This window comes from Aptenodytes forsteri, unplaced genomic scaffold (genome assembly GCF_000699145.1).
Source record: "Aptenodytes forsteri isolate BGI_AS27 unplaced genomic scaffold, ASM69914v1 Scaffold257, whole genome shotgun sequence".
In the NCBI taxonomy this organism is placed as follows: domain Eukaryota; kingdom Metazoa; phylum Chordata; class Aves; order Sphenisciformes; family Spheniscidae; genus Aptenodytes; species Aptenodytes forsteri.
Genome location: NW_008795194.1, coordinates 4380857 through 4404078, shown reverse-complemented (window position 1 = coordinate 4404078; position 23222 = coordinate 4380857). Strand labels below are relative to the sequence as shown.

The 23222-nt window shown below is 43.9% G+C and overlaps 1 protein-coding gene across 1 annotated transcript in view; it reads left to right on the top strand.

Annotated features, from left to right (window-relative positions):
* TTN (titin) overlaps positions 1–23222 on the top strand; it is a 257627-nt gene that overhangs the window by 38896 nt on the left and 195509 nt on the right. Inside the window, exons 43-49 of the mRNA XM_019471879.1 lie at positions 3979–4035; positions 18806–19084; positions 20174–20737; positions 21186–21467; positions 21809–22087; positions 22465–22743; positions 22842–23120. Coding sequence (XP_019327424.1) covers positions 3979–4035; positions 18806–19084; positions 20174–20737; positions 21186–21467; positions 21809–22087; positions 22465–22743; positions 22842–23120 — 2019 coding nt within the window. The remainder of the gene's footprint in view (positions 1–3978; positions 4036–18805; positions 19085–20173; positions 20738–21185; positions 21468–21808; positions 22088–22464; positions 22744–22841; positions 23121–23222) is intronic.

Sequence of the window (23222 nt, the reverse complement as noted above, 5' to 3'; positions counted from 1 at the left end):
ATCTAGTAAGGGGTTTTGTATAAAATAAATTACTTTGAAAGTGTTGGAAAACATGTTAGAGGTGTGTACTAGGTACTTGGGCAGCTGAAAATAAACAGTTTACATTCATATGAATAGATGAAACATTGACCAAAGTTTTAGAGCAGAAATCTTGTCTGGAGAATTTGCTATTTAAGTTCTATATTGTCCTTGATATTATTTAACCATAAATATTTTGTTTTCTTTTTGCAACAGATTTTATAAATGATGAATTAGGATAATTCATGCTGTTAAGTTGCAAGTTAGAAAAAAAATCTTGAATGAGAGAGAAAATTTATTGTAGTGTAGGGTAAGAAATTAAAAGTTGGCATGCTTCTTTTCAGGATTTAAAAAGGTTGAAGAAGTTACATCAGAGTCCCATTGGCATGTTTCTTCATCTGTTTCACTTAAGGAGGAGTCTATTGGCCAAAGGCCCACCTTTATCCAGCCTATTTCAAGCTGCAGGGTATGCAGCGGGGAATCAGTCAGATTTCAAGCTAGAGTCTCTGGCATGCCCAAACCAAAAATCCAGTGGTTTCATAATCAACAACTCATGTTGCCAACAAAAGACTTAGTTTTCCACTTTGATGAGTCTACAGGCACAGCTATACTGATAATAGTAGATGCTTTCTTAGAGCATGCTGGCCAATACTCTTGCAAGGCAAGAAATAGTGCTGGAGAAACAACTTGTACAGCTACACTTACAGTGACTGCAGAAGGTAAAGCCCCATTTTTACTTCAAAGGGATTCAGTTTGTTGTATACCACACTTTTACGCTGTTACTAATGTTATTCTTTCCTTGTTTCACACCTTTTCTTTACCAGCTAATGTTAGTAGTACCTACCCTCTGTAACCCAGACACTCTCATTTCTTCTCTTTAAGCTGTAACATTTGAAAATTTGCAAATTCGTATCTTGATATAGGTCAAAGAATAGAATCATTTTACTGAAGACATTCAGATTTTTAAAACAAGTAATTAAGTGATCTTTATAGCATTGACTGAGGTATTTTGCGCTATCCTGTAGGAAATAAAAAGAAGAAAATACCTCCCTAAAAAGTTCCATAATAAGTTTCCAATACTAAAATGGACAACTTCAGCAAAAGAAGAGACAAGCATCAACTGTGTATCAACTGCATGTCTAGCTAGACATCACTTGTTATTCATATATGTGAATGGATAATTTTTGTGTCAAGAGCGTAGTGCACCTGGCATGTTGAGTTTTCAAATGAAGATCATTCATTTTCATCCTCCATGCTGTTCGATTTTGTTCAGAGCATGGCCCAGTAAAGTTCTTTAGATACTAATATTGTTATTTTTGTTACTTGATTACACAGTGCAAGCCCTAGATAGGCAAAGTTCTGGGAAAGATGTAAAAGAGTCTATCCAGTCACAGGCTATATCAGAACTTCATGTTGCTCCTCTCCCAAAGAAGAACATTAAAACCTATCAAAAAGAATTTAAATCAGTGCAACAACCGTCACAGGAATTGGGTGTACAGGTTTTTGAAAGCGTATCGGAAAGTTTGACCATGAAGGCTACATCAGTTGAAGAAATGGAAGCCATGCACACAACAATCCTTTCCCAAACATCTCAGAGCATCAGGATCTCTATGGCCACTGCTCGGAAAATGAAAGATGTCCCTCCAAAGATTCTCTTGCAGCTCAGAGACCTAACTGTGAAATGTGGTGACACTGCTCAGTTCATATGTGGCTTAGAAAATGAATTATTCTCTGAGTTTCTTTGGGCCCACGAAGGTGAAAGGATAGAATTGTCTGAAAAATTGAAGGTATCACAAAATGGAAGTGTCCTACTGCTCACAATCCTAAATGCCCAGCTGACAGATCAAGGACTGTACAGTTGTACTGTATATAATGACTACGGAGGGACAACAACTGCTGCAATACTAACAGTGAAAGGTGGTTATCTGACTTTTAACATTATGACTTACCTTTTGCAACTTCATTATCACTGCCTACAGCTCACTCATATTTCCTTTATTATCAGTATTTAATTGAGAAAGCTCTAGTAATAATGCTTTGGGTTTTTTCCTCCACATTTACAGCTCTATTCATAAGTGATAGGTGCTGTACTGGGAAGTTGGTATTGTAACTTCATGCCTCTTCCCAGTAAGTCACAGATGTCTGAGGCTTTTTATTCCTCATATCCTTCATGATATGCAGTGAGATGTAAAGCAAAACAGGCTGGTAGGATTCTTATGTTTTGAGAATTCCTGAAGCTGGAGTTTAAGGAAGATAAGAATGTCAGGTAAGCAATGTTGAACTAGATACCTGGTCATTTCAAACTCTATGGGTCTAACTTGTTTCCAATAAATCCAAGGTTCCAATTCCAAGGTTGGCAATATAGGTCAATGTACTTGAAAGGATTAATGGGTGCAAGTATTGTATTACTGCACTAATGAATTTTCTTCCACCCTTCACTCTCCCTGAGGTATAAGTATTTATTTTTGCTAAGACTCCTTCCACTTCTTCCTGACATCAGCGTATTAAAATGTTAGTAGTGTTACCACTAGTGAAGACCCAAAAATGTATTATCACCACACGGGACAAGTGATAGTATTTCGGCTGAGCTCAAAGGAATCAAGAGCAGAAAACTAAGATGGATAATGAGGAAGCCATTGACCCTATTGATTTGGCTCTTACATATTGAAGTCTCTTTCTTCACTCTTGAGCTGCGCAAAGCGCTTTACATAATCTTCTGCTGCTACTTTCTAAATTGAGGCTCTCAATTAAAAGTAAAGATGTGCTTGTATTAGGCATTACAGACCAACTCTTCATCCCATGAAAGTCCCATAGGCTTAACTGGTACCTAGAATTAGCCCAGCAGGAATAGAGCTCTTAAATGTGTAATCACTCATGTTTAATAGCATTGTTGTAGCACTAATATGCTGGACATTCTTTCAATACATTTAATTATTGGGTTTTTTCCCCCTAAGTATAAGGATATTTTTTATTCCTGCAAAACATCTGACCTAATCATTTTCCTAACTTTATTCTTACCTAGCAAAAGAAGCACAAGCCAAAGCAATAACAAAAATTACCCTTGAATCAGATACTAAAAGCTTTAAAGCAGCCAAAGATTGTCAGTTTAAAGCACCTGAAGTTAAGCAAGAATCTTCCAAGAAAACATCAAGCTTGTTTATATCTACATCCCAAAGACCACATGAAACCGAGAAGCAAAGAAACAAAGTCTACTATCCTGATGTTGTGCCATGTGAAGACATTACAGAAACTGATGCTGAAGCACCAGAGTTTCTTGAAACTCTGCCCTCAGAAACCACTGTAAAAGAAGGAGATGATGTGTTACTCTTTTGTATAATGAAGGGTGTGCCTACACCTTGCGTGGTCTGGCTGTGCAATCAGCTAATAGTTGAGGAGTCTGCACTGTGTTCCTTAAAACACGATGGGCCACTGTGCAGTTTAAGATTGTTGAAAGTTGGTCAGAACCACAAGGGTATATACAAGTGCAGAATAGCTAATCCTGCAGGACAAGCCGAGTGCAGCACCCATCTGAGAGTGACAGGTTGGCAACTGCATGTTCCTTCCAAGTATCAATTCCTCATGCATAGAATCATTGCATTCTAGTACATTCATTCTCTGGGAGATGATAAAGAATGAGAAGCATCTCATTAGACTGTGGATTGTTGAATGTTTTCTTCAGGGATTTAAGGCATGATAAAGGCATGTTACCTTAGAAACTTTCCCCCACCCTGCAAAAAAGAAAGCAAATCTTATAGAAAAGTGTACATTGCAAACAAGTTTGAAAGCATTTGGTTGCTCTGTTCTATTTATCAAGTGTTTGAGTTGTTTGGCATGCATTTATGTGTATGTATGTGTGAATTTCTGTATATTTGCAAGAGAGATTGGATGTTTTAACTACATAAAGTGTTGATTGGCATATTTAGCAACTATAGCTCAAAAATCTTTGTCTTTTTATTCTAGCTCCTGAAAAAATTATTCATGAGAAGCTAGAGGAAGAGATTGAAATGGAAGTGAAAGGTACAGTCATCAATGATGTTACACTGAATAATTAGTACCAGTAATTAGTAACATTGTGAAAAGCTTTTATCTGCTTACATGTAGTGTCTGATGGGGAAAGAAAGACACACTTTAAAGCATATTGGAACATGTTGCATGTTTGTTTTGATATGCAAAGGGTTACCTGCATTATAAGGTTATTTAAGTTTTAAAATATGTTTAAAACTTCAAATTTATAATTTTGCAGCCATATTCTTAACTTTTCCTTCATGCTTTGCAGCTGTTCACAGAGCTTTTATTTGTTCAATTTCCTTTTGAATGCATGGAATAGTTTACTTCAGAAGGAAGTTATACAAATCTTAATCATATTATTTTTAAACAAGTTAGCAACCTAACATTAATCAGTTCAATGGACACTATTGGATGGATGGATGAAGTATACTAGAAAGCATTTGTTGTTTAGGATATGTGAAAGCTACACATTGACTCCTTGCACTTCTTTTACATACATTAATTCATCTTTATACATTTCTTACCCTGGCTTGCAGATAGCATACGTGGTTCATGTTGCTTGCTTTTTTCCCTGTGCATAACACTGTGAAGTTAGTGGCTGTATTAGTTCGAATAAACGCCTTCTCATTTCATGTTAGCTAATTACTTACTTTTTTTTAATATCTTTCAAAATATTTTTTCTCAATTGTTTGAACATCTAATCTACAAACAGAAGGGTCAGAAAGGGCGTTTATTCTACTGTCTGCAAGTCAGGTAAGATTTTCTTCTTTGCCACCCAAAGACATACAGCTTTTCCAGGCAGCAAAAACATACACGCAGAAGAACGTGTTATTTTGAAATTAATTTTTGCTTGTTCAAGAAGAAATTTCCACAGTCTGAAGAAAGAACAGACAACGAACGATTTTCGTGTCAATCTTTAAAACAGAGCAAGGCATTGCGTTTATTCGAACAAATATGGTGAGTGAATTACTTTTTTTTCCTGGGTGTGTGATGAAAACTGTTGCATGCCCATTTTTTATTTCAATATATTGCTATTTCATTTTTTTTCAATCAGATGGCAGGCAGAGTGTGGCATGTTGTAACCCAATCTCCTTCTCTTGCAGAGCAGCACAGCAAGGCAAACCGCGAGGGACCTGAGACAGCGGCGGTGCTGGCTTGCACCCAGAACCGTAAACCCACCTTTACACAGGGCCTCAAGTGTAGGTCTGTCTTGGAGGGGGACCCTGCACTCTTCCAGTGCAAGCTGGTGGCATGCCCGGCGCCCCACATGGCCTGGTTTCACAATAACCGGCCGGTCCACCAGGACTGCCGCAAGGTGATCCGCACTGAGAGTGAGGAGCACATGCACCACGCCAGCCTGGAGGTGTGGGATGTGCGGGAGCACGATGCTGGCAGCTACAGGGTATTTGCCATTAACAGTGAGGGCTCAGCTGAGTCCACTGCCTCGCTGCTAGTGGCACGCAGTGGGGAGCAGCAGGGCTTGGGTTTCGCAGGGAAAGCAGAGTGGATGCGGGAGAGCTGGGAGTGCCTGCTGCAGCAGCGGCGGGAGGACAGGCTGCGGGTGGTGCTCCGTTGTACTGGCTCGCCCTTTGACAAGGGACAGGAGGCTGAGCAGTTGCTCGGGGACCAGTCCCCAGCGCGGGGCATGGTACGAACCATCTGTTTCCAGAGGCTGCCACTGGTGGGGCCTCACCGTCCCGGGCTGGCATGTGGTAGGGAGCACAGTGGCACAGTGGTGGATGCTGAGGAGTTGCTGGATGAGGAGATCCGTTGGAAGCTGCGGCGGCTGCGGGAGGCAAAGAGGGCAGCGCTGAAAAAGAAGCAAGAATCCCTCATGTCCATGCCCCAGGGGGACCCTCCTGGGAAGCCCAGCCCACCTGAGGTGGCTGCCACAACAGATGGCTCGGCACCCCTCGCGGTGCAGGTAGTGACAGGGTACCACAGGCCCAAGGCTGCAGGGGAGAGATGGCAGACGCCAGGTGGGCTCCTGGACCCCTGCCCACCCCTCTTTGTCCAGGAGGTCAAGCCCCAGGAGGCTGTTGAGGGGCACAGATGCACCTTCTCCTGCCTCTTCCATGGACGCCCACAGCCCACAGTCACTTGGTACAACAACACCAAGCCTGTGGGGCGCATCCAGGGCACCGCTGTTCATACCACAGAGTGCCACTCTACACTGACCTTCCCATCCCTGCTCCCACAGCATGGTGGCACTGTTACCTGCGTGATCTTCAACCCGCTGGGCACAGTCAGCACCTCAGCTGCACTCCATGTGAGGCGGAGGATGCCAGCCTATGAGGCCATGAAGAAGGAGGAGGAAGAGGAAGGGAAGAAAGAGGAGGAGGAGAAGGAGAAGGTGAAGGAGGAAGAAGGGGGGGAGAAAGAAAAGAAGGAGGAGGAGGAGGAAGAGGAGGGGGAAAAGGGGAGGGGGGAGGAGGAGGAGGAAGAGGAGGGGGAAAAGGGGAGGGGGGAGGAGGAGGAGGAGGCGGAGAAGGAAGAGAAGGTGGAGGAGGAGAAGGTGGAGGAGGAGAAGGTGGAGGAGGAGGTAGAAGAAGAAGTCGGCCTGGCCTTCGCAGCAGAGCAGGGACTGCCAAGTGCAGTTCCAGACGCAGACTTGCTGTCACTGCCTGTGGAAATCAAAATCACTGCCCCCACGCCAACGCCAGAGCAAGACACAGAGATGAGGGAGACCATGCGGCCCTTTCCAGACCAGGCTGCTCCCACCATAAAGCACAAGTTCAAGTTTTCATTTGACATGGGAAATGAGCCACCCCAAATTGTGGCAGAAGCCCCAGCACACATTCATTGCCATGAAGGGGAGGCAGTGGTGTTGGAGTGTGCTGTGTCTGGGCAGCCCCCACCAGCTGTGGCCTGGTCCCTGAATGGCCAGAGCCTCTCTGCCAGTGAGAGGCTGAGTTTTGAGGAAGGCAAGAATGGCAGGTACCGCCTACACATCCAAGGGGTCTCTGTTGCAGATGCTGGGCTGTATTGTTGTGTGGCCAAGAATGTGGCTGGAACAGCGCAGACTGCCTCTGAGCTGACAGTGCAGCCCAGTGCACCTAGGTTGTATAGCAAGGATGGAGGCACTGAGGAACTGCCTGCTATGGACCATTTTCTGCACCTCCAAGGCCTCAGCACACTTGAGAAGGACGAAGAGGAACAGATCACATGCTCTAAGGAGGAGGAAGCCCACCTACCCTGGTCCCTGAGGCTGTCTCCGTCTCCTGATGAGCAGTTGGAAGAGGAGTGTGAGAAAACTCCTCACTTTAGGGAAAGTGAGGTGGAGGAAACAATGGTGCTGGATATCATGGAAGTTTATGCAAGGCAAGAAGCGGGTTATACAGAAGAAAGTGTGAAGGATACAGATGGTATTTCTGAGATGAGGCAGCACAGGGGAAAAGCTGTCTCCGAGGAACATAGCTTTGGAATTAATGCCACTGAGCTGCACCCCAGCATGTCCAGGGAAGAGCATGAACTGGTGGCCAAGGACTCAGGTCACTTTTCAGAGGAGCTGGAGGCTGAAGGAGACACGGTGGTACCACATAAAGATACTCTGTCCTGGGATGTCTTGAAGTCACCATTTATGGAAGTGAAAGGGCAAACACATGCCTCTGAGCAGTCTGCTCTGGCAAGGGAGTGTGAGGATTCACAATTTTTCATTCCTATATCACCTGTGGTGCAAGAGGGGAATGATGTTTACATGGAGGAGAGCGTTGCCCCTGCCTGGGAGGCAACATATCCTGATGTCTCTCTTGTAGAAGAGCCAAGTGTGCCCCACCTGCAGGACAACATTGCAAGCACACCCACAAAGGAGCAATTTGGCTTTTATGACTTCTGTACAGAAGAGCAGCAGGAGGAACAGGCCAAGGAGCAAGAGAGATCAGCTGATGTTGAACAGGACGTTGAGGTTGATGATCATCTTTGTAAAGAAGAAATGATTGATGCTGGGGATGCTATACACTGGGAAATGCACAATGATGGACAAATGCTGCAAGAAACGGAGTCTGATGCAGGCAACTCTTCTTTGGATCTAATCTTCACTCCTCCTGGCATAGAAAACTCAGGTCAGGATTTCACTGAGGAAGTTGAGGTTCACCTAAAAGAAGTGTATTTCAAAGAGCAGCTGTTGCCATCTGAGACTGATAAGACCAATATCACATTTGATCTGAAGAAGTTTGTGGAGCCTTTCCCAGCTGCAGAGACTGTGGACACAGAACAGGCACAAACCTCCACAGCTCTGGAGAGTGTGGAGGTAGGAGTGACCGGGCTCATCCCCGCTGTGCACCAACTTGATGTGCTTGTGGAAGAAGTGTCTCTGAGTGAGGAGCTACGTCAGAGCTACAGGATGCAGCAGGAGGAGGTCAGTGCCCAAGAAGAGGCACAGCCAAGAGAAATCAGAAGTGCTGATTTGCAAATCCCTAATGAGGACCTTGGCAGCATCATGATATCTGCCAAAGAGGGATCTTCTGCTGAAGAAATTCATGAGTCAGAAGTGAGTGTCTGTGGGGAGGATTCACCTGAGGGACAAATTCATAGTTTTCTGGTGAAGTCCACAGCAGATTTCCAAAGAGAAGTGCCAGAAACACATGTGTGGGAGAGTGGGGAAAGTCTGGAGACCACAGACTCCCAGAGTGACAGCTTCATTATCGACTTGAAAAAAGCTGCACGTGAAAAGAAACCCCAGGCTGGACATCAGGCTGAGGAGGAAGAAGGTTCTGGGATAGAAAAGGTCTTTGAGAGAGGAATGAGCAGCTCCACCTGTGAGACAGAAAGCACAGATTCCCCTGAGGAGGTGCTCAGGGACACCCAACAGGAACCAAACACAACCAAAGGCTTCTCTTTTGGGCAACTCTTACTTGGTTTCATAATGGATGATCCTGTGGCACAGAAGGAGCAAAAGAAGGAGTCTTGGGGCAAGAAGAGGACTCCCACTGAAGAAGCCTCTGAGAATAGCCTGGATGGAGAAAGGCTGTGGGAGGATGTTCCTGCAGGTCAAGAGCCCAGTGCTGTTCAAGCCTCAGAGCTGGAGCCTGACTTGTCCCTGGCCGAGTATTTAAGGTCAACTGGGATGCAGAAAACTCCAGATCTCAAAGGGACAGTTCAGAAGGAACAGCGAGAGACCATCACTTCACTGGAAGTGGAGGAGGTTACCTTCAGCATGGTTTACAACTATTACAACAACCAGCAGGAAGTCGCCCGGCCCTTCTCTCCTGAGTCGGAAATGTCTATAGAGCTGGAGAGCAGGAGCGGAGAGGAGTCACCTGATTCAGACCGCTTCTACACACCTCCCTCCTCAGTGGAGATCTTTGAAACTGCTTCATCAGCATCCTACCACACACCGCTCAGCACGCCTGAGTGCTACTCCACACCATCTGAGGGCTCAGGATACAGCACACCACCTGAGCGCTACTCCACACTGTCTGAAGGCTCAGGGTACAGTACGCCGCCCGAGCACTACTCCACACCGTCCGAGGGCTCAGGGTACAGCACACCACCTGAGTGCTACTCCACACCATCTGAAGGCTCAGTGTACAGCACACCACTTGAGCACTACTCCACACCCTCTGAGGGTTCAAAATGCAACACACCCTTGGAGCACTACTTCACACCCTTTGAGGGACCCTGCTCTGCATCAGGGGACAGCACACCACCAGAGCGCTACCGGACACCCACTGGGGAGTATATGGATGCCCTGGCCATGCTTCCTCTCTGTGAGAGAAGGCAGCAGCCTCCAGACCAGCCACAGGCTGAGGTGTTTAGGACCCCTTGTGAAGCCCTGGAGCCATCGGGCAGGGAGATGCCACCTGCATTCCTCAAGGCATTGAGCAGGAGGAGGCTGTATGAGGGCAGCACGCTGAGCTTTGTGGCCGAGGTGGTGGGTGTGCCGAAGCCAGGGGTGAAGTGGTATCATAATAAATCTCTGTTGGAGCTGGATGAGAGAGTGCGGATAGAGAAGCATGGGGACAAATGCGTGCTGGAGATCACTAACGTCCAGAAAGCTGATGGAGGACAGTATCTGTGCCACGCAGTGAACATTGTCGGGGAAGCTAAAAGTATGGCGCAGGTGGAAGTTTTGTCTGAAGATGGGCAGTCACTAGCACTGCCACCCCCTGTCACCCACCAGCATGTTATACACTTTGACCTGGACCAAAACACATCTTCAAGATCACCTTCTCCACAGGAAATCCTCCTGGAAGTGGAGTTGGATGAAAATGAGGTGAAGGAGTTTGAGAAGCAGGTCAAAATCATAACCAGTCCTGAGTTTAGCCCAGATAAGAAGAGCATGGTAGTTTCCCTGGATGTCCTTCCACTTGCCTTGTTGGAGCAAGCTGCAGGCTTGGCCACAGAGAATGAGGATGTAAAAATTGATTTCCAAGTAACTGAAATGCCTCCCCGCTTTGCCGTGCCCTTTGCAGATGTCAAGGTGACAGAAGGCTTGGAAGCAGTGTTTGAGTGTGTGGTAACAGGTACTCCTGTCCCAGTAGTGCAGTGGTTCAGAGGCAACATCTGTGTGACACCTGCCACAGGGAAGTATGTTGTGAGTCAGAAGGAGGGACTTCACAGTCTGAAGGTCCAAAATGTAGGTCCTTCTGATGGTGGCTGGTATCACTGTCGGGCAATGAATAAGCTGGGAGAAGCAGTGTGCAAAGGCTCCCTCGTAGTCATGGCTCAGCAGGGAGCAAGTGCTAAGGTGAGCAGTGAGACAGCCATGGGCAGTGAACCACACAGGCACCAGAAATGTGACTTGCTTTTGGGTAAGACTGTGAGCCCGGGTGACCAGTCAGAACTAGAGCTGGAGTTTGAGTTCGAGCCGCACATAGACAACTCAGAGAAAGCAATCCGACTGCTTGCAGTGAATCAACAAGAGCAGGAAGTGGAAGGGGAGAAGTGTGTCAACATTAGTTTTGATGTGTTTGCAGAGCCGTCCCAAGAGGAACGGGTTGAGTTTAAGGCAGAGGACTCGGAGAGCTGCAGCTTTGAGTTCCAGGTCACAGACACCCCTCCCAAATTTCTGAGGCTCATTTCTGACTACAGTACATTTGTAGGTGCCTCAGCATGCTTCCAGTGTCTCGTGACTGGTTCCCCCCACCCAAGTGTCTGCTGGTACAAGGATGGGGTGTTGTTGGAAGGGGACAGGTACTGTGTGCAGGAAGAGCAGGGGGGGGTTTATAGCCTTACTATTGAAAACTTGATGCAAAGTGACAGTGGGCAGTACAAATGTATAGCTACTAACAGGGCAGGAACTGCTGAGTCTTGTGCCGTGTTAACATTATACTAAATTTCTATAATTTATTTCAGAGTCTCTTTTGAAACACTAAATGTTTTTATGCTGGTCACTGCAGGTAAAAATGCAGCACTCATTTTAGGGGCATTGTTTTTCATCTCCTTAGGGATGAAAACCATTCTATATGGGCATATTTCTGTCTCACTTAAACTTGCCTTCGTTGGGGAATTTAAGTGAAATTTAATCTGTGCATAGGTCTTGTGCACAGGTCTTCTGCACACTTTCTGCACTGAGGTATATTTCAGGCTCCTTCCAAGCTCCTTACTCATTCTTGTAAAGATATTTTAATTGACGCTTATTTATGTAGGACTAATTTTTTCATATAGTGTACATATTCCTGTGTGTCTACAGACAGTGTAATCATTATTGTTTGTACTAAATTGTATTATTGCACACGGTGCAATCATTATTGTTTTATGTAGGCTAGAAATCACCTGAAAATGTAAAAAACACCTTTTTTCTTGTAACCTAAAGGTATGGAATACTAACTTACGCTTGTTGTTTAGTTTGGATATAGTTCTGTGAAAGAACTCCTTAAATTGATATTCCCCCTTCTCACAACGTTGTGTCAGAACATGTGAGTCTCACTGATTCAAATCCTGTGTTTACAGTTTCTATCACTGCAAAATTCTTACATCCGTGGGCCTCATTCTACTGACTCATGGAATTAAACGACTTTTTTTTTAAGTCAATGGAATTATGCTGTTGCAAAGAAAAGCAGCACACTGGGAAGAAAATGAAAGTTTTGCATTAGTAGAGACTGGACAGGATTTTTTTTCTCTATTACCAAGTAATAAACATGAAAACATATTTTGTACTGTATCTTTAGAAGTTAAAGGGAAAGGAGAGGGAGCATAATAAATCAAAGATGTAACTGTAAATTCATTAAAATAATTTTGCTTGTCCCTGTACTCCAGTGTCATTCATAAAAAACCCATAGTAGTAACAAAGTAAGAGATTTTTATGCAGAGTTCTTGTTTCACATTAGAATTAAATCTCTACGTATTCCTTTTTTCTTTTTTTTTATTAGTAACAGTTGTGTGTGCTATGTGTCAAGATGACCAGAAATAAGTAGAATACATTCAATTGTTATCTGTGGCATTTTCTCAGCAGAAGAGATTTTTACATTAATGTTCTCAATGTGAGTATATATTTTTGTATTTAAAATAATGCTAATATTTAGGAGGAGGAATCAGCAGTAGCTGACATAATTAAATCAACTCTAAATCTATCTTACATAAACAATGATAAATTGATTAAGAAAGTATGTTAAAAGTATGCAAATCATTAATTAATGTTTATCAGAAGCTAAATAACTCTCTAAAGCATGTGCCAGCTTTCCAGTTATCTATATGCCAAAGTGAAACCTTGAGTTCAACAACCCTAAGCAAAAATTATTTTTACTGTGATCACCTGTTCATGAGGTTCTTCCAGTTATTTACAAATTGCTGTCAGTTGCCTTGCAAACTGCTTTAAGGAGCAATGGTGATTTTAAGCATAAAAGAACTATTCCTATAGTACATTCAGTTATGTTCATGCATGTTCTTATTTCTGAGTTTGATGTGTCCTCACACTGAGGTCAGCATGCCTCAAAAACTCAATAACCTTTAAGACTATCCCATCACTCACCTGGGATAGTAATTTTTGATCAAAACATTCACTGTGCCCAATTGTGTTGCCTGATACAAACTTAAAGTAAGGAGTGGCAAGTTCTAATGACCCCCAGTACATGGGGAAAATGACTGGAATGGTTAGGCTAATAGCAATGTGTCACTTCAGTTTCTTCCCAGTCATGACCCCATGATAAATATTTAAGATTTGTACATTGCTAAAAGGCAGAGATAATTGTGATTTCTCATAGGTAATGGTGGTAGGAAAGAGAAGCATGAGCATCTGACCCAACGTTGTGCTGGGAAAGAATTGCTTCATGATGTGTCCTTAATCCATTCCTGTGGATGTGTAGATGTGTAGCACTAGCTGATTTATTAGACAGCAGAGGTCCCTAGGGAAGTTGGCATGAATTCTCTGATGTTATATGTCAGCTGTGACATGAGGGGTCTTTTAGGTCCAAAGCCAAAGAGGTCAGAGGCCCTTTGGTTAAGTCCTAAGCAATTATGATGTGTTTAATTTGCACGTAAATGAATTTTTTAGTAGAAACAGGCCCATAACTTGTTTTTGAAGCCATAAGCCAAACAGGTCCAAGTTCCTGTTCACATCTGAAATATATGGCCAAGCATCTTCATCTCTACCTGTGTAGTAGTGTTTGTGGTTTGTGTAAGTTTCAAAGTCTTGTTTTAAGTTTCATACATTAGACAGGAGCACTATCATGTGCTTATGGAGAGACAAGGTCTCGCCTAAGCTACAATGGTATAAATCTGGAGTAATTCTAGTTTTGAATAAACTTACTCTGAGGCAACTGGTATAGGTTAGAGCCATGATTGACCATCTCTCTTCAAAATTTTGTGCTTTCATAGGAATTACAAAATTAACATTTTCATTGTCAGGTTTAATGTCATCTTCATTTCTACAAATCAAACATCCTAAAAAAAAAGATGAATCATTTTTGTCATCAATGTGTATTGAATGTTAACATGTATGGTTAATTTGTGAAATAAATATGCAAATGATTTAAGTCCGTCGCTTCTTGTACTTTATTCATTTCACAGACATAGTTAAAATATGAAAAAGTTTCTGAATAGTTTTTCTGTCATAAATATCCAGGAACACACACAAAAGTGCACTAATTTTTGCTACACTCCTGTATATAGAGCATTCTCCTGTGTGTTAGCATAGGTTCCATTCTGTAATTTTTATACTTTATTATGGGCCCAATTCTGCCACCCATTCTCAAATTCACTAGCACATTGTATTTCTGGGGAAACGGCCCTACTGTTTTAACAAGGCTGGTAGGTAATACTGAAGGACTGATGTAATTTTTGTTTTACCTAAGCATCTCTTCTCTGCAGTTAATCACTGTATGCATTGTGCTACGTCATGTATATTACAGTATTTGTGGCAAGATTAATAATTGCTAAAACCAATGAGAAAGAATTGGGTATGGCATATTCTGTTCTTCTTCATAGTTGTTATTGGAGTGCAGCAAAAATTATTATCTCACAATAAGCTTTGGAATTTAAGACACTGTAATTGAAAGACTTATCAAGGTTCTCCATTAGAGTGCCTGGAGACATTTATCCACTCACACTTCTTTTGTTCTTTTGTAACAACTCTCATATCTTTCGAGCATCAAATACTGTGGGCCTTAACTGAGCAAACTTGACTCAGTGAGGACAACAGGATTTGATTTCCAAAAGTTTTCTTTGCGCCGTGCTTTTCATGGATGGCTTGTTCTGTTCCTGGAAGTCTCAGATTTCACTGATGTTTCTAGTGTAAAGCGTCTGCAGAGAATGACATGTTCTTGACATCTGCTTGCTCTCATTTTTAAACCACCATTAGAACAAAGTGGTCCAATACATAAATGTCTAAATTCACAAAGGCAAGAAAAAGAAAAACCTTGAAGTGCTCTGTCCTCTTTTTTTCTGGTATTGTGGGAGGTTTAATATGCAACATTGTGAAAGGGAGGAGTTTAAAAGCAGAGATTTAAATCAATGACATTAAATCAAGGGTGCAAACTCGTGATTTTAGTAGTAATGGTGTTGTAAGCATAAGGGTCTAATGACAAAAGCTGGTAAGGGAGAGGTAATATCTTAGTGTGTTAGACAAAAGACAGAGTTGAAAGAGGTGAACTAACTGCAGCAAAAGAAAGGTTGTGTGCTGAAAAGTTTGTGTTATTTTTCCAATCCTAATTCTGGCATTCTGCTTTTTCTTGGTGTTTTGAATTAAACCAGGGTCTTAGCACTGCTCTGCTGTACTTGTTTGTATGAGTCTACATACAAATATGTATGGCATATACCACTTTAATTATATTTGTGAAATGCACCAATGTTGCTTGACTGTTACTTGCACTGTACACCCTGGGGGTATGCCTAACCCATACTGTGATGTCAGGTTTAAAGAGACACCCATGCTAATCCAGATGGGAAGTTCATATGTAACCTGACAGCACAGCATGTCTTGCTGTTTTTGGCAGGTGTGTATTTGACAGCAAGAGCACCTCATGTTCATTGTTAACTGCTGTACAGTATTGAGAAAGCCTCCAGATATACAAAAATAGTTGCACTAACACTATTTATTGCTATCTACAAGTGTTCTCTTAAACATTCTAGTAAAACTAAACAATTTTTTTCTATACAGACATCGCTAGCTCTCTTATTGTGTCTTCTGAGGAAGAAAGAAGCGAAGGCTACAGCAGCGGCCTTCAGTTGCCTGATAGAGAGAAAACACTTGCATTTGACCCTGAAAAACCAGTTTATTCCAGCAAAGCAAAGATGAAAACGGAGGAGGGGGGCAAAGCCCCTGTTTTCCTCAAACAGGTCTCAAATGTTGAAGTCTGGCAGGGAGATGTAGCTAGGCTCTCTGTTACTGTTACTGGCAGCCCCACACCCAAAATCCAGTGGTTTTTCAACAGTATGAAGCTAACCCCATCCATGGACTGTAAGTTAGTTTTTGCTGGAAATGACCACAGCCTCATCCTCCCATATGTGGGTGTGCAGGATGAGGGTGAATACACGTGTGTGGCCAGCAATGTACACGGTGAGACCACATGTAGCGCCCACCTCCACGTGCGGCAGCGGATACCAGGGGTCCCTTGCTTTGCCAGGGAGCCAGACAGTGTGCAGTGTGCACCAGGCTTCACCGCAACCTTTGAGTACACCGTGGCTGGGGAGCCAAGCCCCGATGTGCAGTGGTTCAAGGGGTGTGAGCAGCTCTTCTCTGATGCGCGTCACTCTGTTGCTCACCACCCTGACGGCTCGGGCTCCCTGACAGTGCGGGAGTGCATGGAGGAGGACACTGGGCTCTACACGTGCAGGGCAGTGAGCACCCTGGGCGAAGCCACATGCTCTGCTGAGCTCCTTGTGCTGCCTGAGGAGCATGCTGTGTGCAGGCAGAGCCCGGCCTTGCAGCACTCTGCGGTGGCAGAGGACCAAAGCCCCCTGTCCTACGAGGAGGCTGGCGAGCTTCCTGCCATGGAAGAAGCACTCAGCCTTGAGGCCGTTAGGGAGCCCCTGGCCGTTCTTCAGCTCCAGATGAGCCAGGTAGAGCATGTGCTGCCCAGGGAGGACATCTTGCCTGGCCTGCCACCGGCCTGCCTGGCTGCACAGAGTGTTGAAGAGATGCTCACCCAGGTGGCCACAACACAGAAGAGCAGCAGGCTTCTGGCAGACCCACTGCAAACCCTCCCTGCTGGCCCCCAGGGTGTTGTGCCTGTAGCAGCAATGGAGATACAGCTGCCGGGCTGCCTTGGGACTGTAGCTGCACAGATACTCTTGCCCAAAGAGCAAGTCATCTCCAAGGCAGCAGAGCAAATGGCTGCTCTGAAGACAGAGGCTTCCCAAGCCCTTCTACAGGTGTCAAGCACCACTGAGAGCCATGCCATAGATGCTGACCACATCCAGGTCCTTGAGGGCTTCCAGGCAATGCAAAGTGAGCTAAAGGCTGAACCCAGATTTCCCTTTGAATTGGCCTTTACTGGGGGCCAAGCTGTCCCCCTGGAGAACATTTCTTCCCTGGAAGCAGCAGAGGAAGATTTTGCTGCAAGAATCCATGAGGGACAGGCTGTGAGATTTCCCTTGCTGCTAGAAGAAAATCAGCCCCTGGAGGAAGAACATGTCATTGATCTTGCCAGCCCACTTAGGCAGTGTCCAAGGGCAGGGAGACAACCCCATGAAACAATGTACACTCACCAGCTCCAGCCAAGCCAAGTACTCAACAAAGAGAGCCAGCTCACTGCTCAGGTTCCCAAGAGCTGCAGCTTAGACATAAAGTCTCAAATTAGAAATGCACTGAAAGCTGCAGTGGTAAGTGAGCAAAACCTCTTGTTTTCAGAATGGTTGGCTGATAAAGAAAACATTGAAGTACAGACAATAAACATCACCAAGGAACATAAACACACCCTATGCACCTATGTTGTGACGACAGGAGGACTCTGTCCCATAGAAATCCCAGTCACCTTGGGAGAAGTCAGCATTCAGGCAGCTGACCAGAAAACGGTCTTGAAGGAGGCTTTCTATTCTCTTATTTGTGAAGAAAAACATCTCTTGACAGATGAAAAATCCAAAGCATTGCCAGTCCATCCCAGTCCACTTCTCTCAGGAAAATCCTGTGATGATACCTCTGAGCTCAAGCCCCAGCAGGCTGAGAGGACTATGGAGACAGAAATACCCCTGGAGCAGCCTTTGTCTGCACAAGTAATCAATGCTGTGACTGAGCATGGTCAAATCAAGGATGTGGGCACAGCTGCAGCCACTGCTGATGTAGCCTCCACAGGTGTTCCCATTGAGACACCCACAGAAATACTGAAAAGGAAGGAGAAAAGGGAAGAAATACGTGAGGAAGAGGGCAGAGAGGGTCTGGAAACTAGAGCTGGGAAGCTAGAGGATGAGCTGGGCAAAGAGAGTTATCCCATCATACACAGCAAACTGGTCGACACTGTTGTGGAGGAAGGGGAGAGTGTCAGTCTGGTGTCTGTCATAACAAATGTCAGAGAGGTGAACTGGTACTTTGAGGGTAAACTGGTGTCTTCAGGCAACAAATTCAAGTGTTTGCGAGATCAGGACACGTACACACTAGTAATAAGCGAAGTGCGTGGGGAGATTCACCAAGGAGAGTACACCTGTGAGGCGCTGAATCAAGGTGGAAAAAGAGCAACAGCAGCAAAACTCACAGTTGTTAAAAGAGGTTGGATTATGGAGATAAAATACTGCCTTCTAATACACTGCTCTACTAATGAAACTGCCGTACTATGTGTCTATATCTTTGGATACAGATGATACAATATTAATACCATCATGTCACTAATCAGAGGGCCCCCTTTCTCTTTGGATTTATGGCCTCCTTTTACCACATTGCAAAGTCTCTCACTTCCCTCACCCCAGTCTTTGATCACAAACTTCATTGCTTCCCGTTCCCATCACACAAGCACAGTCAGGACATGCTGTATCTCAGTCCCGACCACTTCTTCCCATTGTTGCCTATGAGGTGGACCTGCTCTTCCCACTTTTCTCACTGCTGCACCCTCTTTCACTCTTTAGAGTCATTGCACAGTTTTAGCACAATTTCTCATTCACACCATAATTTCTCACAGCTCCAGAATAGTGTGGTATATGTTTGTATCACATTGTTATTGTGCATTGCTATTGCACATTTTTTTTCCAGTATCACCACTGTGTTTCCTGATGTCATTATGCACCGTAACGCTGTCTGTCCACTGAGCCTGGAACTGCTTTCATTTCTTACAGATATTCTTTTCTTTTACAGTCACTTTATGTGGATTGCAAGTAAATCACTTTTTTTTTTTTTTTCAGTCAGTCCCTTCATTGTTACTTTCCAGAACGTCAGCAGGCAAGGCTTTGACTTACTCTCTGCTTCTGATTTCAGTTGCACCGATCCTGAGGAGAAGGCTTGAATCTCTGGAGGTGGCTGTAAATCACGTGGCCAAGTTTACCTGTGAGGTAGAGACTGCTCCCAATGTCAGGTTCCAGTGGTACAAAGCTGGCAGAGAGATATATGATGGGGACAAATACTCCATTCGCACCTCTAACTACCTCTCGACACTGGAGATCCCAAGGCCTCAGGTTGTTGACTATGGAGAGTATAGCTGTAAGGCTTCCAACCAGCATGGCAGTGTAAGCTCTACAGCCCTTTTAACAGTAACTGGTAAGTACAGACTTCCAAGCACCACTTCTCCATAAAATATCTTGGTATATTGTAATGCTTTCACTGCTATACTTACAAATGCTTATGGTAGGGCTCTTGATTGCCATTGTTATACATAATCCATACCTAATTTTGGCAGGCACAAGCATAGAGAAGGAATAATTTTTGTGAATGCTGCTTTTAGGTGCTTTCTGTACCTAGAAAAGGGAATCAGTGTAAAAAGTTTCAGAAGGGAAAAAAGAATGGGGAAAAAGAGAGCGGGAGGAACTAGGTAGTCAACAGAATGGCATTGGTTTGTGAATACATTCTTGAAGAAGGTTCATTTAACTTCCAGACAACAAGAAAACATACACTTTTAAATCTGATTTCTTTGGTGTAATAATCACTGTGTGATTTTCCTACCACCCTATGTTCATCCTGCAGCTATACTTGTGAGGCAGGCTATGAAGCTATGAGTACCTGAACATGTGTGCCATGGCCAGAGGGGAACTCTGTGTGATTGGGGAAATAGATCTTCTTAAACAAACAAAAGAGCATTTAAAGCTGTTCCAATGTGCAAACTTTTTTGTCTATTGAGAGCTATACAATTATCTTTTTTTTTTCTTAAAAACAAACAAACAAACACCATTTTTTTTACTTTTAGTATATGGTGATTTTTTTATCCTTTTTTCTTTGTGGGAGGAGTCTTTATGTGGTCTTTGCTAAACGCCAGATGCTAGAGACTAAAGAAAGATGCACAAACTGTGAAATGCATGCAAACTTGTCCATCTTGAGGGAATGGTGCGCAAACATGTCAGTCTTCGGGGAGGAAGTTTTGGCTTTTGGTTTATTTTCCTTTAGTTTGCACATTGCTCCAGAGATTCAAAATGTCTTCAAGCTCTGGAGCAATATACAGACTCAAGTACAAAACCAAAAGCCGAAAATTCATCATTTTTAACACCTCTTATCTCCTTCACTGCTGGCTTCTTTTGCTTAAGGGTGTTCAGTGACAAACTGACCCCTCTTGCTCTCTGTCAGTGGCAAATGTGGAGAAAAAACATAAGCTCTGGTCCTCACCTCTGGATAACATTGAACCCCTTTGTTTTGCAGAAGCATTTCCACCAACATTTCTTACCAGACCTGAATCTATCACTACTTTTGTGGGCAAAAGTGCCAAGTTCCTGTGTACTGTTTCGGGCACTCCAGTCATTGACGTCGCCTGGCAGAAAGATGGCATGACCATTTCACCTTCGGACCACCACAAGATCTCCAAAGTGGAAAATAAACATGTGTTAGAAATTTCCCTTCTCACCACCAGTGACAGAGGGATTTACACTTGCAAAGCTTCCAACAAGTTTGGGGCTGACATTTGCCAGGCTGAAATGGTCATTATAGACAAGCCCCACTTTATTAAAGTTTTGCAGTCAGTGCAGTCAGCAGTCAATAAAAAAATACGTCTTGAATGTCAGGTAGATGAAGACAGGAAAGTAACAGTAGGGTGGACAAAGGATGGAAACAAAATCCCTCCAGGCAAAGATTATAAGATTTACTTTGAAGACAAAATAGCCTCACTTGAGATTCCTCTGGCTAAGCTCAAGGATTCAGGCCATTATGTGTGCATCGCCTCAAACGAAGCAGGAAGCAGCTCCTCTTCTGCCAGTGTCACAGTCAGAGGTAAGATAGTCCTATGCCCCCTTTACCTTTGCTCTTCTTTGGTTCCCCATTTCTTCTTTTGCAGGCAAAAGACTTCTTTGGGCTAAAATCACGCTGTGAACTCTTCTCAGACCTGCCATCAGGTCCATTCACCTCTTGCTCCTTTCCCCTGCTGCCTTCCAGTGCTCTGTGTGTTGCTTCAATATTTTTTTCACCAGCCAGATCCAAGAATTGCTCCTGCATGCAGGGGAGAGGTGGACGGAGAGGACAAGAGAAACCACAAGAACTGCAGCTCAGCAAAGATTATGTTGATCTTTTCTGAAGTCATGTTTTGTTCTTGCGCTAGGAACCAATCTTTCAAAGCTTTGTATTTCACCCTTCTTTCCTTTTTCTCTTTTCCTTTTCCACTTTCTTCCCCTTTCTTCCCCTTTGTCCCCTTTCTTCCCTTTTCTTTTCTTCCCATTTTTAGAACCACCATCCTTTGTGAAGAAGGTCGATCCGTCTTATTTACTGACCCCAGGTGACTCTGCACGCCTTCAATGCAAAATCAAAGGGTCTCCTGAAATCCAGGTTACTTGGTTCAAGAACAATAAGGAAATCCATCAAAGCAACACACACAGGATGTCCTTTGTCAATTCTGTGGCTGTGTTAGATATTTTGGAGATGAAAGTTGATGACAGTGGGAGCTACTCATGTGAAGCTGTAAACGAGGTTGGAAGTGACAGCTGCACCACCGAAGTAGTCGTCAAAGGTCTGTTCTTCTTGCTGCTGCCAGTCCATTCTCGCCTTCAATGCAAAATCAAAGGGTCTCCTGAAATCCAGGTTACTTGGTTCAAGAACAATAAGGAAATCCATCAAAGCAACACACACAGGATGTCCTTTGTCAATTGTGTTAGTGTGTTAGATATTTTGGAGATGAAAGTTGATGACAGTGGGATGTGAAGCTGTAAACGAGGTTGGAAGTGACAGCTGCACCACCGAAGTAGTCGTCAAAGGTCTGTTCTTCTTGCTGCTGCCAGTCCATTCTGGAGAAAAATCTTCCCTTCCTTTTTTTTTGCATGGGTGACTAATTATTTCTTGCTGCTTTTATAGAGCCTCCATCTTTCATCCGAACACTTGAACCAGCAGAGGTAGTAAAGGGAACAAATACCGTTCTTCAGTGTGAGGTTGCTGGCACTGGACCGTTTGAGATTAGCTGGTACAAAGACAAGAAACAGATTCGCAGTAGTAAAAAATACAGGTTGACCTCTCAGAAATCTGTTATTTCTCTGGAGGTGTCCTCATTTAATAGTGCGGATGTCGGTGAATACGAATGTGTGATAGCTAACGAAGTCGGGAAGTGCATATGCAGTGCAACATACATCTTGAAAGGTTAGTGAGAGAGAAAACTCCACTTCCTGAAGGGATTGGCAAGAACCTCTCATTTCTTAAAATATCTTTTCTTTGGATTTGTGGGTGGCTAGGGAGGGTGGGGAGGGAGAGTGTCTTCTTCTTCTTCTCTTAAAATTCTGTGTATATCTTAACTCTTATCTGGCGTCAAACCTGAGAATTTGAAGGGCGTTGAGCTTAAAGGGCCATGCATTAGCTCCCAGCTGGGGAATGCAGCTCTTCTCCTTGCCTGCTCTTTTGCTGAATTGCGCCATGTACTGCACATACTGTCTCATAAAACTGTCTTTAAGCAGTAGATTTCATGGGATGATGTGAAATGGGAAATAAGTATTTCTTCTTGTCCCTTTTCTTTGAACTAGAACCACCATCTTTTGTTAAGAAAATCGAAAATGTGACAGCTCTGGCTGGAGATAGTATTACATTACAGGCTGTGGTGAAAGGGTCAGAGCCTATTTCTGTGATGTGGATGAAGGGCAAAGACATTATTCAAGATGATAACAAAGTGAGAGTGACATTTGAACACGGTCTAGCAACGCTGCAAATTACTGGTGTCCAGCTGAGCTCTGGTGGCAAGTACACCTGTGTGGCTGAGAATGATGCAGGAAGTCAGTCCTGCTTTGGTGAACTAGCAGTGAAAGGTCAGTGGAGTAGTACTGTGATCCCTGCATTGTCTCCCACCTGAAAGGAAGAGCAATTTCCTTTTGTCCTTAACACCAATTGTTTAATTCTGTTGTAGAACCTGCCAAAATCATTGAAAAATCCGAAATGATCCAGGTAACAGCAGGGGAACCAGCCATTTTGGAGTACACTGTCACAGGCACTCCAGAACTAAAAACCAAATGGTTCAAAGATGGAAGGCCACTACCTGCCAGCAAAAAATATAGGATCAGCTTTAAAAATAACATTGCCCAGCTCAAGTTTTATGCCACTGAAATGCAGGACAGTGGCGAGTACACCTTTGAGATATCCAACGATGTGGGCATCAGCTCTTGTACTACCAGCTTCACTGTGCTAGGTTGGTACTGACTCTTTGCAAAGAGCCCTGCTACTCTGCTCTGAGCCCAACAGAGCCAGAAGCAGAACTGCATGCCTGTTTTGCTTATGTGTTAATTTCTTT